We start from the raw sequence: 13517 nt of genomic DNA, 5'->3' as shown, positions 1-13517 counted from the left end.
TTTTGATTTGGATTCAATGCAGCTTGGGCTAATCCTAACTTAACTTGTTTTCATATATTCTTACACTAGTAAGTACGTTTTCAGGAGATACACGTTTCGATAGATGACTACTAGGAAGCAGAGGCGCTTTATAGAACTGGGTGCGATACTTAAGAGCTAGAAATAAACCTAACGCGCGAAAAATGACCAATGGTGCATTTACTTCTTAAATATACATTGTTCAATTATTCTAAAAATTGAGTGCAGTCTAACGGGTTCCCTGAACAGAAAAGGAAAAAATAATAATGATAGTCTAGTAATGATAATAATTGCAACGTACAGTCACTAAGAGTGAGTTCAACGGTGCTTCGAAGTTCGGTAGTATCGGTGCTCTTCAGTCAATTTCTCGAGTTGTGGGACTCGTTTTAGATTTACAAGAGTTTAAGGAGAAACATCAAAGAATACAAACATGGCTGCCATAATGGCCGACTTGGTCTCCTACTCACGTTTTCAAGAGCACCAATCTTAAAAAATCGTAAACAAATGCTCTTGATTTGGAAAAGCTGCCTCTTTTTGCAAGTGAGCAAAGCCGGGATAAACAAGTACGGCTTGATTCGATGATTCATTCGGCAGATTTGTGTCTTTAAAGTTTGTATGCAAAATTTCAAAGGATTTTCTTGATGTTTCACCTTAAATACTATGTACTTGTTTGCAAGTTATTGATTCAAAAATCTGTTGATTTATTTTCTTAGTGAGAAAAGACATATCCGAAGACTACCTACTAAATTTCATCCATTAACTAATGCGTCAATGTCTCCTGGAGTTTCTGTGGATAGTTCTCCAAGGAATTGCTGCTAAAGTTTCTTGAGGAGTTTCTTCCAGAATTTCTCTAGAAATACCTCCAAAAATTTCTCAAGGAGTTTTTGATCGTTGAAAACCCCTCTCAAAGTAAACTTCTGGCTACGTCACTGCCTGGAATTCCTTTAGTAATTATTCCTTCAATAACTCCGCCAAGCGTGTAATTCTGAAAATTCAGTCCGAGTTCCTTCGCGAATTCCTCAAGTTCTTAAGGATTTCCTCTATTATTTGAGGAAATACAGTGAAATCTTTCAGGACTTCTTCACCTTGTTATGAATACATACAATGTTTCATGAAGGATTTCTTTTCCTGCAGAAAGTTTGGAAGGTTACCTTAGATAATTGTTTAGAAGCTCTGGGAGGATTCCCTACAAGATTTTTAGAGGAATTCTAAACATTCCCTGATATCCCTGATAAACTCCTGGATTAAATTGTTAAATTTTCCTAGAAATCGGCACAGAACTTTTTGATATATCTTAGAAGAAATGGAACGTCCGGACGATACCCTGAAGGGACTCTACTAGGAAAAATCATGCAGGTATATCTTTGAACAGCCCCTGGAGAACCATTTGGAAGAACTTTAGGACTTTACAGAAAAACTCTTGTAGGAGTGTCTGTGTAAATTACTGAAAAAAAAAACTCCTTGCAAGTTATTCTAAGAAGAGCTTCTTGATGGAACTTGAAAGAATTCCTTGAGATACTTTTGGATAATCTCGTAAAAGTATCTAAGAAAACCTTAAATGTTTTAAGGATTCCTTTTCAAATCTCTAGGAAAATACCCGATAGAATTCCGTTTAAACCTTTGGATAAATGTCTGTAAGATTAATTCTAGAACTTCATTGGAAAACCCGAGTAAAAACTACCGGACAGCACATACATATTTGATTTTTCGATACTACCTCTTCGAAAAGCACTGTTGAGCACTTTTAGTTCCTTCCAATCGTTTCATTTTTGAATATGTCAGAACCAAAGCAATCTTAACTCTGGCTCTGGTTCGAGCAATAATTTTTGGTACCTAGTACAAAAATACCCTCCCCTTGGCCCATTGATTAAACTAACTGTTGTCCACTTTGGAGGTTTTCTGCGTCAGCTGACGAAGCTGCGGAAAGCTACTCTTCGTCTGAGGAGGATACAGCCGGCTCGCCAGCTGGACAAACGGTTCGTACAGTGAAGCTCGTTCCATTGCATTGACAGTGTAGTGTTTGATCCGCTCCCGAGCGCACCAATTGTTGGCCCGCGTCAGGTTCGATTCGATTGCATCGTTGTTCAGCTGATGATGAAGCTGCTGCTGGGAGGAATTGATCGGCGACGATCCAGCCGATCGAGTCTGTCGAGATCGCATATTTGCTATCACAATGATAAATATCTGAGAAAAAAAAACAAGACTGTGAATCATACGTGAATCATAAACCCCCCTTTGACTCACCTCTTTCTTATCCTTATACTTATCGATATCACCCTTGATCCCACCCAGCATATCCAAGCTGGACGGGTCACTTGGGTCGTATACTAGAATAAAGGCATCCGGGTAAGCTAGGTAGTGTCTCGGCAGTTGCACACTTCCCTGCAGTCCAGCAGTGTCGTAGATTCGCAGCGTATCTCGGCTGCCCTTTCCGGTATCCACACTGGCCACATAGGTGTCCTCAATTGTGCTGTGAATTTCCTGCAAACAAAACAGCTTTCTTCGATCAAACATCAAACCAACCAGATTAGCGGTAAACATTATTCAAGCCATGCCCCCAGCCCAACCCGAAGCATAAATTGCACATTAATTAGAGAGAAAGTCCAGTTATTCGCTAGCTTCCGCTGCTGGTGGCAGAGTGCATTACTCACCCGCAGTCTACTTACCGACTCGATGGTAACATTGCCGTAGATCAGTTGCTCCAGAATGGCGGTCTTTCCGACGCCCTTGGCGCCGCAAATTACCACCTTACCCACTTTACTTATCTTTGAGGTCAACATTTTGCCCGGATTGGATTCGTTTGAGCAGCAAGTTATAAACTTATCATGACTTTCGGTTAGATTTTTGGTGCAATATTATCGTGACTAAAGAGCGAAAGCGCTTGGGAAACCCGTAAACTGCGTAAACTGCTGCTGTAGGCTGACTGAATTTTCACCGTTGTTTACAACAAAGCTGTGAACTGTCAGAAAAACTGTCAAAAATCGAAGAAAACGCAAACTCCGGCGGTGAAGTTAGCCCGGCATTACTTTTCGCGAAGGTTTGTGTCTCGAATGAGTTTATCGTGAAGTTTTATTCTGCAGTGCAGCTCTAGTACTTCGCTAATTCAAAATTTCTTACAGAGGTTTACCGTTTTTTTTTCGTCTTTTTTCGGCTTTATTGGGATATTTTTGCTTGGGAAAACCAGTGTCACTTCCCAGACTCGCTCCCAGATTTCTTCCATTTCGCAAAGCTTGTTTACAAACGACATAATGCTGGAGGGGGTAGGTGGGTGTCCATCATGGTGTTGCCAGCGGCGTCATGGTCGCGATTTTTTCCGCAGTCAAAGTTTGCCAATTGTGAACAATCCTCGGTACCCAATTACGTAATTTATGTTTAGTCCTTTATGCGAGGTATTGCCACAGACAAACAGACGTAACACTTGCGAAATTTCCATCGACCACGCTTTTAATGATCATTTTAAATTATCATAGTTGTGGCTTTCACAACCAGAGGCGCGCGCATCGTTTTTTCTATGCGTTTGACGTTTCACACTAGCGCCATCTGTTGACGATATTGCACAACACAGTGATTCGTGCAACCACAGACAAACAGACGTAACACTTGCGAAATTTCCATAGACCAAGCTTTTAACGATCATTTTAAATTTTCATAGTTGTGGCTTTCACAACCAGAGGCGCGCGCATCGTTTTTCTATGCGTTTGACGTTTCACACTAGCGCCTTCTGTTGACGATATTGCACAACACAGTGATTCGTGCAACTTTTCCACCAGGTGATGGTAGTGTGAACTGGGCGATGGATTTCCATGAAAATTGTTCAAGATGTTACGTCTGTTTGTCTGTGGTGCAACTTTTCCACCAGGTGATGGTAGTGTGAACTGGGCGATGGATTTCCATGAAAATCGTTCAAGGTGTTACGTCTGTTTGTCTGTGGTATTGCTGACTGCACCCCAAATTGGACTGACACAATAGTGTGCACACACTTTCAAAATGTGATTGCAGCGCAGGACCACGTCGGTTCGAGTTTGGGTCTTCGGTGCACTTATTCCTTGTAAATCAAGGAATAAGTGCACCGCAGACGTCGAGGCGATCCGAGGCAATTGTGCACTTTTATCACACTTTTTAGGCGTACCAAAAATAGTGTGATAGTCCAATTTGGGGTGCAGTCAGCAATATGCCCGCATAGAAATTTACTGTACCTAAAACGGTTCGAAAATTAACATTACCATTATTTCTGTTGTCACCTATTTATCATACATTCTACGTATGGTATGTTCGTTATGGTAAAACCACAAACTTATTTTATAATGAATTTGTGGTAAAACGATATTGCAGTAATTGAGTGATATTGTTACAACATCAACTAATGTCCATTTACTGTTCGAAATTACCCCACTGTGGAGAGACTTTTCCGAACATTAGTGGTACCATAGATGATGATGTCCATCCACTTTGTCTGGTTCGTCTGGCAGCACCGCATTCCGCGGTGATCGGTAGCCATGTTTGTTTTCATTAGTTCATTGAAATTTGTTTGTAAAGTGTTTTCTTTTAAATTTGATCTAATTTACCAGTTTAACGATCGAGAGCACAAATAATATTAAGCAAGGATGCGTGGTCTAACAATCTTTTGTGGAGGTAACTGTTTCATCTTGGATTTTCATCATTTTCCAGTGCTCCAACAAGAACGGATAACTAACCGCTAATATTTCTTTCAGAGGTGAGCTGAAGGAAGATTTCAAGCAGGAAAAATTAGATCAATCAGGGATGCTCAGACTGAGCAAGGATCCATGACCAAAGATACCAACGACCGAGGGGCGGATCACTTCCAAAACAACTGATTCGTAAATGCGTTTTGATGAAAATGCGTTACAAAATGCTCCAATGCGTTGAAAAATGCATTTGAAAATGTAATGCGTTGAAAAATGCGCCAAAATATCCAATGCGTTGAAAAATGCACAGGAATGCATGGCGAATTTTTGGAGTTTTAATACACAATTTGTTGAAAAATACGCTAATGCGTAGGAAAATGCGTGTAATTTATCAATGCGTATAAAAATGCAATCATTCCACCAATGCGCATAAAAATGCGTGTTTTCTATCAATGCGTAGAAAAATGCGTGTTTTTTTATCAATGCGTAGAAAAATGCAAGTTTTTTTTGTCAATGCGTATAAAAATACGAACAATTTCATCAATGCGTTGAAAAGTGCATGCTGCAAAATTTTGACAGGTATTGTTCAATTTAAGAAATGCGTACCTTAATACGCAAATGTGTAACAAAATGCGCCAATGCGTATGTCAATACGCAAGGCTGAATCGAAAATGCGCTAGTGATTCGCCCCTCGCCAACGACAGTATGAAAGATGATTTTCAAGAGCAACGCACCCAAACAACACCACATACGACATCCCAAAGAAGATTCCGAAGCAAGGCAGTGTCTTTTATAATCATGGAATGATCAAGACGTTTAACACATCATCATCATCATCATCATCATCATCATCATCATCATCATCATCATCATCATCATCATCATCATCATCATCATCATCATCATCATCATCATCATCATCATCATCATCATCATCATCATCATCATCATCATCATCATCATCATCATCATCATCATCATCATCATCATCATCATCATCATCATCATCATCATCATCATCATCATCATCATCATCATCATCATCATCATCATCATCATCATCATCATCATCATCATCATCATCATCATCATCATCATCATCATCATCATCATCATCATCATCATCATCATCATCATCATCATCATCATCATCATCATCATCATCATCATCATCATCATCATCATCATCATCATCATCATCATCATCATCATCATCATCATCATCATCATCATCATCATCATCATCATCATCATCATCATCATCATCATCATCATCATCATCATCATCATCATCATCATCATCATCATCATCATCATCATCATCATCATCATCATCATCATCATCATCATCATCATCATCATCATCATCATCATCATCATCATCATCATCATCATCATCATCATCATCATCATCATCATCATCATCATCATCATCATCATCATCATCATCATCATCATCATCATCATCATCATCATCATCATCATCATCATCATCATCATCATCATCATCATCATCATCATCATCATCATCATCATCATCATCATCATCATCATCATCATCATCATCATCATCATCATCATCATCATCATCATCATCATCATCATCATCATCATCATCATCATCATCATCATCATCATCATCATCATCATCATCATCATCATCATCATCATCATCATCATCATCATCATCATCATCATCATCATCATCATCATCATCATCATCATCATCATCATCATCATCATCATCATCATCATCATCATCATCATCATCATCATCATCATCATCATCATCATCATCATCATCATCATCATCATCATCATCATCATCATCATCATCATCATCATCATCATCATCATCATCATCATCATCATCATCATCATCATCATCATCATCATCATCATCATCATCATCATCATCATCATCATCATCATCATCATCATCATCATCATCATCATCATCATCATCATCATCATCATCATCATCATCATCATCATCATCATCATCATCATCATCATCATCATCATCATCATCATCATCATCATCATCATCATCATCATCATCATCATCATCATCATCATCATCATCATCATCATCATCATCATCATCATCATCATCATCATCATCATCATCATCATCATCATCATCATCATCATCATCATCATCATCATCATCATCATCATCATCATCATCATCATCATCATCATCATCATCATCATCATCATCATCATCATCATCATCATCATCATCATCATCATCATCATCATCATCATCATCATCATCATCATCATCATCATCATCATCATCATCATCATCATCATCATCATCATCATCATCATCATCATCATCATCATCATCATCATCATCATCATCATCATCATCATCATCATCATCATCATCATCATCATCATCATCATCATCATCATCATCATCATCATCATCATCATCATCATCATCATCATCATCATCATCATCATCATCATCATCATCATCATCATCATCATCATCATCATCATCATCATCATCATCATCATCATCATCATCATCATCATCATCATCATCATCATCATCATCATCATCATCATCATCATCATCATCATCATCATCATCATCATCATCATCATCATCATCATCATCATCATCATCATCATCATCATCATCATCATCATCATCATCATCATCATCATCATCATCATCATCATCATCATCATCATCATCATCATCATCATCATCATCATCATCATCATCATCATCATCATCATCATCATCATCATCATCATCATCATCATCATCATCATCATCATCATCATCATCATCATCATCATCATCATCATCATCATCATCATCATCATCATCATCATCATCATCATCATCATCATCATCATCATCATCATCATCATCATCATCATCATCATCATCATCATCATCATCATCATCATCATCATCATCATCATCATCATCATCATCATCATCATCATCATCATCATCATCATCATCATCATCATCATCATCATCATCATCATCATCATCATCATCATCATCATCATCATCATCATCATCATCATCATCATCATCATCATCATCATCATCATCATCATCATCATCATCATCATCATCATCATCATCATCATCATCATCATCATCATCATCATCATCATCATCATCATCATCATCATCATCATCATCATCATCATCATCATCATCATCATCATCATCATCATCATCATCATCATCATCATCATCATCATCATCATCATCATCATCATCATCATCATCATCATCATCATCATCATCATCATCATCATCATCATCATCATCATCATCATCATCATCATCATCATCATCATCATCATCATCATCATCATCATCATCATCATCATCATCATCATCATCATCATCATCATCATCATCATCATCATCATCATCATCATCATCATCATCATCATCATCATCATCATCATCATCATCATCATCATCATCATCATCATCATCATCATCATCATCATCATCATCATCATCATCATCATCATCATCATCATCATCATCATCATCATCATCATCATCATCATCATCATCATCATCATCATCATCATCATCATCATCATCATCATCATCATCATCATCATCATCATCATCATCATCATCATCATCATCATCATCATCATCATCATCATCATCATCATCATCATCATCATCATCATCATCATCATCATCATCATCATCATCATCATCATCATCATCATCATCATCATCATCATCATCATCATCATCATCATCATCATCATCATCATCATCATCATCATCATCATCATCATCATCATCATCATCATCATCATCATCATCATCATCATCATCATCATCATCATCATCATCATCATCATCATCATCATCATCATCATCATCATCATCATCATCATCATCATCATCATCATCATCATCATCATCATCATCATCATCATCATCATCATCATCATCATCATCATCATCATCATCATCATCATCATCATCATCATCATCATCATCATCATCATCATCATCATCATCATCATCATCATCATCATCATCATCATCATCATCATCATCATCATCATCCCCCTAGCTGCGGAAGGAAGGAGAAATTAAGATTGACGTGATATTTCATTTTAACAGTAACTGCACAGAGAACAGACATCCAGGCTAGAACAAATATCATTCGGAAAGTTGTGTAAGGATTTGAATCTTTACTTGAGTAAGGTTGCAAACCAATACACGATGACAACACTGACGCCACCAAACACCATATTGCCACAGTCAGTGGTGAATTGAAACATTTCAAGTGGTGAATTAAATTAGTATGAGAAATTAACCGATTGCAGCGCCACGCTATTGCCACTTGTGTTGCCGATTTCAAATGACCGTTAAATTCCTTACACAGTTTAGGAACAGGACTTGGATGTCTGTTCTCTGTGGTAACTGTAACCACACAGAGAAACAGACGTTACACTTATAGAAGAAAATTTAATAAAAAAAACGTCGTCACGAAAACGTAATCGCCCAATGCTAAATTCATTTTGTTTGGCCGGGCTATCACTAGGTGGCGGTAGTGAGTAAACGTCAAACATAGTGGTTTCTGCTTTTAATAGTTTGCGTGTACGTACACGCTGATTCACACGAACACCACTTGAGTTACTGGTTGAAAATAGTAAACAAAGATCAGCTGTTCCCAGCAAAACCACATGGGCATATTTTCAACCAGTAGATTTGCATTAGTGTTCGTGACACCGTCCTGCGAAACCACTATGAGCAAAATCGATGCCAGCGCCGCGAGTGGCCAATCGACCTACTACCGAATATTTGAATCAGCCGTTAAAAAGGTGATCGATGCAAGGCGAGCAGAGTGTGATGTCTGTTTCTCTGTGGTAACCATTTATATTTCTTGAATTTGAATACAGCTTTGAAGCAACTCCAACAACAAAAAGCGAGTTTGTCTTAAAAGATCTCCGAGCCTCCCAACAATCATCATCATCATCATCATCATCATCATCATCATCATCATCATCATCATCATCATCATCATCATCACACACACAGCACACTAATTCCAATAATTTCCTACATCTAGCATTAAGCAAATCGCTTGTAATAATCTAACACAAAAGCTTGTATAATAATTGTAAAGGTAATGTTTTGTGAATCGTGTTGGCCACATATTCATGAAAACCAGTGTTAATTGCAATATGCAAAATCAATCAGTTTGCATTGGAAACGAGCCACCTTTCACACAATGTTGTCTACGATATGCTACGATAGCGCAGCATCGGGGATGGTTGATCAAGAACGGAACAAACCGCGCGTGCGTAGTAATCGATTAGCCCGGAACGCATACTCATAGCATGCATGGGGATGAATCATTCTAATTCATATTAGAAACGGTATCATATTCAAGTATGTTCACGGTTTCACAGCGTAAATGCGCAAGCGCGGTATGGAATTTCACCATCGGATTTAATGTTGCGCAATCGGATAGAACTACATATCCACTTACCATAAGCATTATATATAATTACGCAACATTGTGAAATTCATGGAACTAGAATACAAGCTACGCCATTTGTAATTGTTAATTCCAGACATGCACCGATTGGATATAAAATTGTAATCAATTATCTATGCTCACAACTAACGTAAAGTCAAGAACACAACCCCAATGTATTGTAATGGTCAAAATACCAGAAAAGGTTTTGATCAGGGATTAATTATTTGTTAGCAAAACTTGTTAGCAAAACTTGTTGGAAAGATTCATTGCAGGATTGTATGTATACAAGTTAGAATGATGTAAAGAGGGTGAGCATAGTTTCTGGACGATACACATATAATTAATATGCTTTACGTAGGAATCAGGAAAAAAACATGTAAAAAGAGGGTGCGAATAATGTCTGGACGATAGTATAAAAAGCGATCGAACAATGAAGACGGTAGCAGTTTTGCCTTGTACGTCACAAGCTACAGAACGCTCATTTACTTGCTACTCGAAATCCTTCTTACCAAGCCTTTTGAGAAGCTTAATCTTTTCTAATCCCTCCTATTACCCAAGCCTTCGAATGCGAAAGGAGTTGGCTGGAGCTTGATTGGAAAACTTAAGTCTTTGAAAAGAGTTACTTGGTACTTAGAATCGAGGAAGTCCTAAATCATACTGAATCGATCAAACTTTTTCCACTCTGGCACGCTACGGTTCCGAATGCGAGTAACTTTGGCAAGAGTCTGAAAAGGCCAGTTTGACACCGATTCAAGTGTGGGCAAGCATTTATTTTCTCACTCTGGTACGCCACGGTTCCGAATGCGAGTAACTTTGGCATGAGTCTAGAAAAAATATAAATGCATTGCGATCAACTTTTCCTCATCCGACTAAGTCACGTCTTCGAATGCGAAAGAATTTGACCGGATCTAGGAAGGCCAGTTGATTGCTCCCATATTCGATTTGGACCAATCGATTTTTATTATCTACCGCTCAATCCTCCGAGTATCAGTAAGTAGTTTCGGTCGTCGACAGTTTATTCAGTGCGTTTCTCTTGCCTGTTGATCGGCACACGCGGAATCGAATACCGTCCCCCTTCGCAACGGTGTGCCCCCCCGGATAAAAACTAACCATAGAGTGTATGGTGAAAACCATTCCTGCACCATACAGTGTACCAGCTACAATAAAGTGTATTGTAATGATATGGTTCGCTATACTATACATTTACATTGGATTTTTATGTAACAATTTATTATACTGTTTTTCTTACGTTTGAACCATTCACTTTTCCGAAACATTATTTTTCCGTGAATTTTTAATTATTTCTGGTGTTCGATTTGAATAGGTCGTATGTTTGCTGTGATTCCTACATGCAGATTCGACCTTCTCTTCTTCTCTTCTTCTTGGCGTAACGTCCTCACTGGGACAAAGCCTGCTGGATGAGCACTTCCACAGTTATTAACTGAGAGCTTCCTCTGCCAATGACCATTTTGCATGTGTATATCGTGTGGCAGGCACGAAGATACTCTATGCCCAAGGAAGTCAAGGAAATTTCCTTTACGAAAAGATCCTGGACCGACCGGGAATCGAACCCGTCACCCTCAGCATGGTCATGCTGAATATCCGTGCGTTTACCGCCTCGGCTATATGGGCCCTTTCGACCTATTCAAATCGAACACCAGATTTATTCAGTTTAAGATTTTTTTCTGTGCTTTGTTTTGTTGATGTTTGTGACTTTTTTGATGCAAATGAAAGCAAAGAGAAAAAAAGTGAATAAGTTGAAACATCAATTTAAAGTCAATAACATGTTTAAATCAGTGGTACACCAGATGTCCTAAGAACTGCAGGTCCAAGCAGGGGTCCAAGAGATATGGCAGGCTAGGTGTGTAGAGTGCGACGAGAAAAATACGAATGTAGGCCAACCCGGAAAGATGCAGGTCAGATTACCGTAAATCAGTGGATGAGTTCAACACTATTCTTGCTGTATTTGCATTTAGGGGTGTTTTCTCCTCTTCTCTCATGTGAACTTGCCTTCGACCACAATCGAATCAAATGCGATTGACAAACTTTATCTTTGACGTAGAGCCATCTTTAACATATGGACTGGACTGAACACTGAAATGACTTTTAATATAGGTTCGTCTGCGGGTTCGCTTTTTAACCTAACTTATATTTGAATCGAACTTGACAGTTATTTCATGAGTTGTTATGTATTTCAAACTTTAGTCAAACTGGTGCCTCAATATTGCAATAACAGTTAAGCACGCTGTAATGATACTTATGTACCTCGTCACCCACTTCATGCAACTACATTAGTGATCTAATAACACTTAGCGCGCTCGGCATAGTTCCATCATGCCGCTCAAAGTGTTGCCACAAATAATGCTAAGTTTGCAAAACCCGGTTATCTGGCTGGTGGGGCATGGGAGCCTAAGCTTTAACTGTTAATGCAATCAGAGACTACTCAGACTTAGACGTTGGCGATCCTATATATGAGGGGTTATCCAAAACGCTCTGGAGAATTCCCACAGCGCATTCTAATAAATCTAATAAGCCTAAGATGCCATTAACAGGAGGAAAATGGCAAGATAATATAACAATGTATGGTTTATGTATATAAAACAATACAACATAACAAAAGAAAACCATTCCAAAACCATTTGATTAAATGTATATCCAGCAGTGAAATAACAATTAAAAACAATTTGTTTACGGTACATTTTATTGTTTGAAACCATTCATGTACCATACAATGTACGGTATATTTAAACCCACGTATCAGTATTTTGAACAATTCATTAACAATAAAATGTATGGTTTTGCAAAAAAATATATATGGAGAAAAATATTTTTTTATATTGTTACGATACTTAACAACCTGTATAATATATTGTAAAAATGTTATTTACAATTCACGGTATGGTGTTTACATTACATCTAATTGTTTTTGTATTTTTTATTTTTACAGTGTTGTCTATTGTAAAAATATGGTTTTAAATAGTACTGTTACAATACAACGTTCGGTTTTTCTACTGTATTTTTTATTCGGGCCGTCGTCAACAATCATCATCATTTGAAACATTTCGGTGAAGTACTAGAATTGAAGTACATAATGAGCTGATTTTTTATATGGTGAGTAGGCCGATTCTCCATTTCTGCAATGGATTACTGCACGAATTTATACTGGCCTGCTTACTCTCACACGAAATTTGACGTATGAGAGCTGTCGGCACCGCTCAAGCGTCAAATTTTCTGTAAGAATAAGCAGGCCAGCTTAAATCCGTGCAGTGGACCATGAAATGGTTCAAAAGCATGGGTATTATGATTGATGATGTCGATTTGGTGCTGGCGCCATAATTTC

General features: G+C 38.0%; 1 protein-coding gene across 1 annotated transcript; it reads right to left on the bottom strand.

The window, feature by feature from the left end:
- Positions 1–53: 53 nt before the first annotated feature.
- On the bottom strand, positions 54–2950 carry LOC109399103 (NF-kappa-B inhibitor-interacting Ras-like protein). Its single transcript, XM_019671547.3, has 3 exons — positions 2685–2950; positions 2263–2499; positions 54–2202 (listed from the first exon to the last, which is right to left on the bottom strand). Exons 1-3 carry the CDS (start codon positions 2796–2798, stop codon positions 1891–1893), a joined length of 663 nt encoding a protein of 220 aa, XP_019527092.2. The 5' UTR covers positions 2799–2950; the 3' UTR covers positions 54–1890.
- Between the last annotated feature and the right edge of the window lie 10567 nt (positions 2951–13517).

The sequence above is a fragment of the Aedes albopictus genome, chromosome 3 (genome assembly GCF_035046485.1).
Source record: "Aedes albopictus strain Foshan chromosome 3, AalbF5, whole genome shotgun sequence".
NCBI classification, from domain to species: domain Eukaryota; kingdom Metazoa; phylum Arthropoda; class Insecta; order Diptera; family Culicidae; genus Aedes; species Aedes albopictus.
This window is presented reverse-complemented; position numbering and strand designations above follow the sequence as displayed.

Bases quoted from the DNA above. Each gene is read 5' to 3' on its own strand.
- LOC109399103 (XM_019671547.3), bottom strand. From the start codon at position 2,798: ATGTTGACCTCAAAGATAAGTAAAGTGGGTAAGGTGGTAATTTGCGGC. The intron at 2,500-2,684 runs GTAAGTAGACTG...TTTTGTTTGCAG, and splicing joins GCAATGTTACCATCGAGTCG to GAAATTCACAGCACAATTGA. The intron at 2,203-2,262 runs GTGAGTCAAAGG...TTTTTTTCTCAG, and splicing joins AGTATAAGGATAAGAAAGAG to ATATTTATCATTGTGATAGC.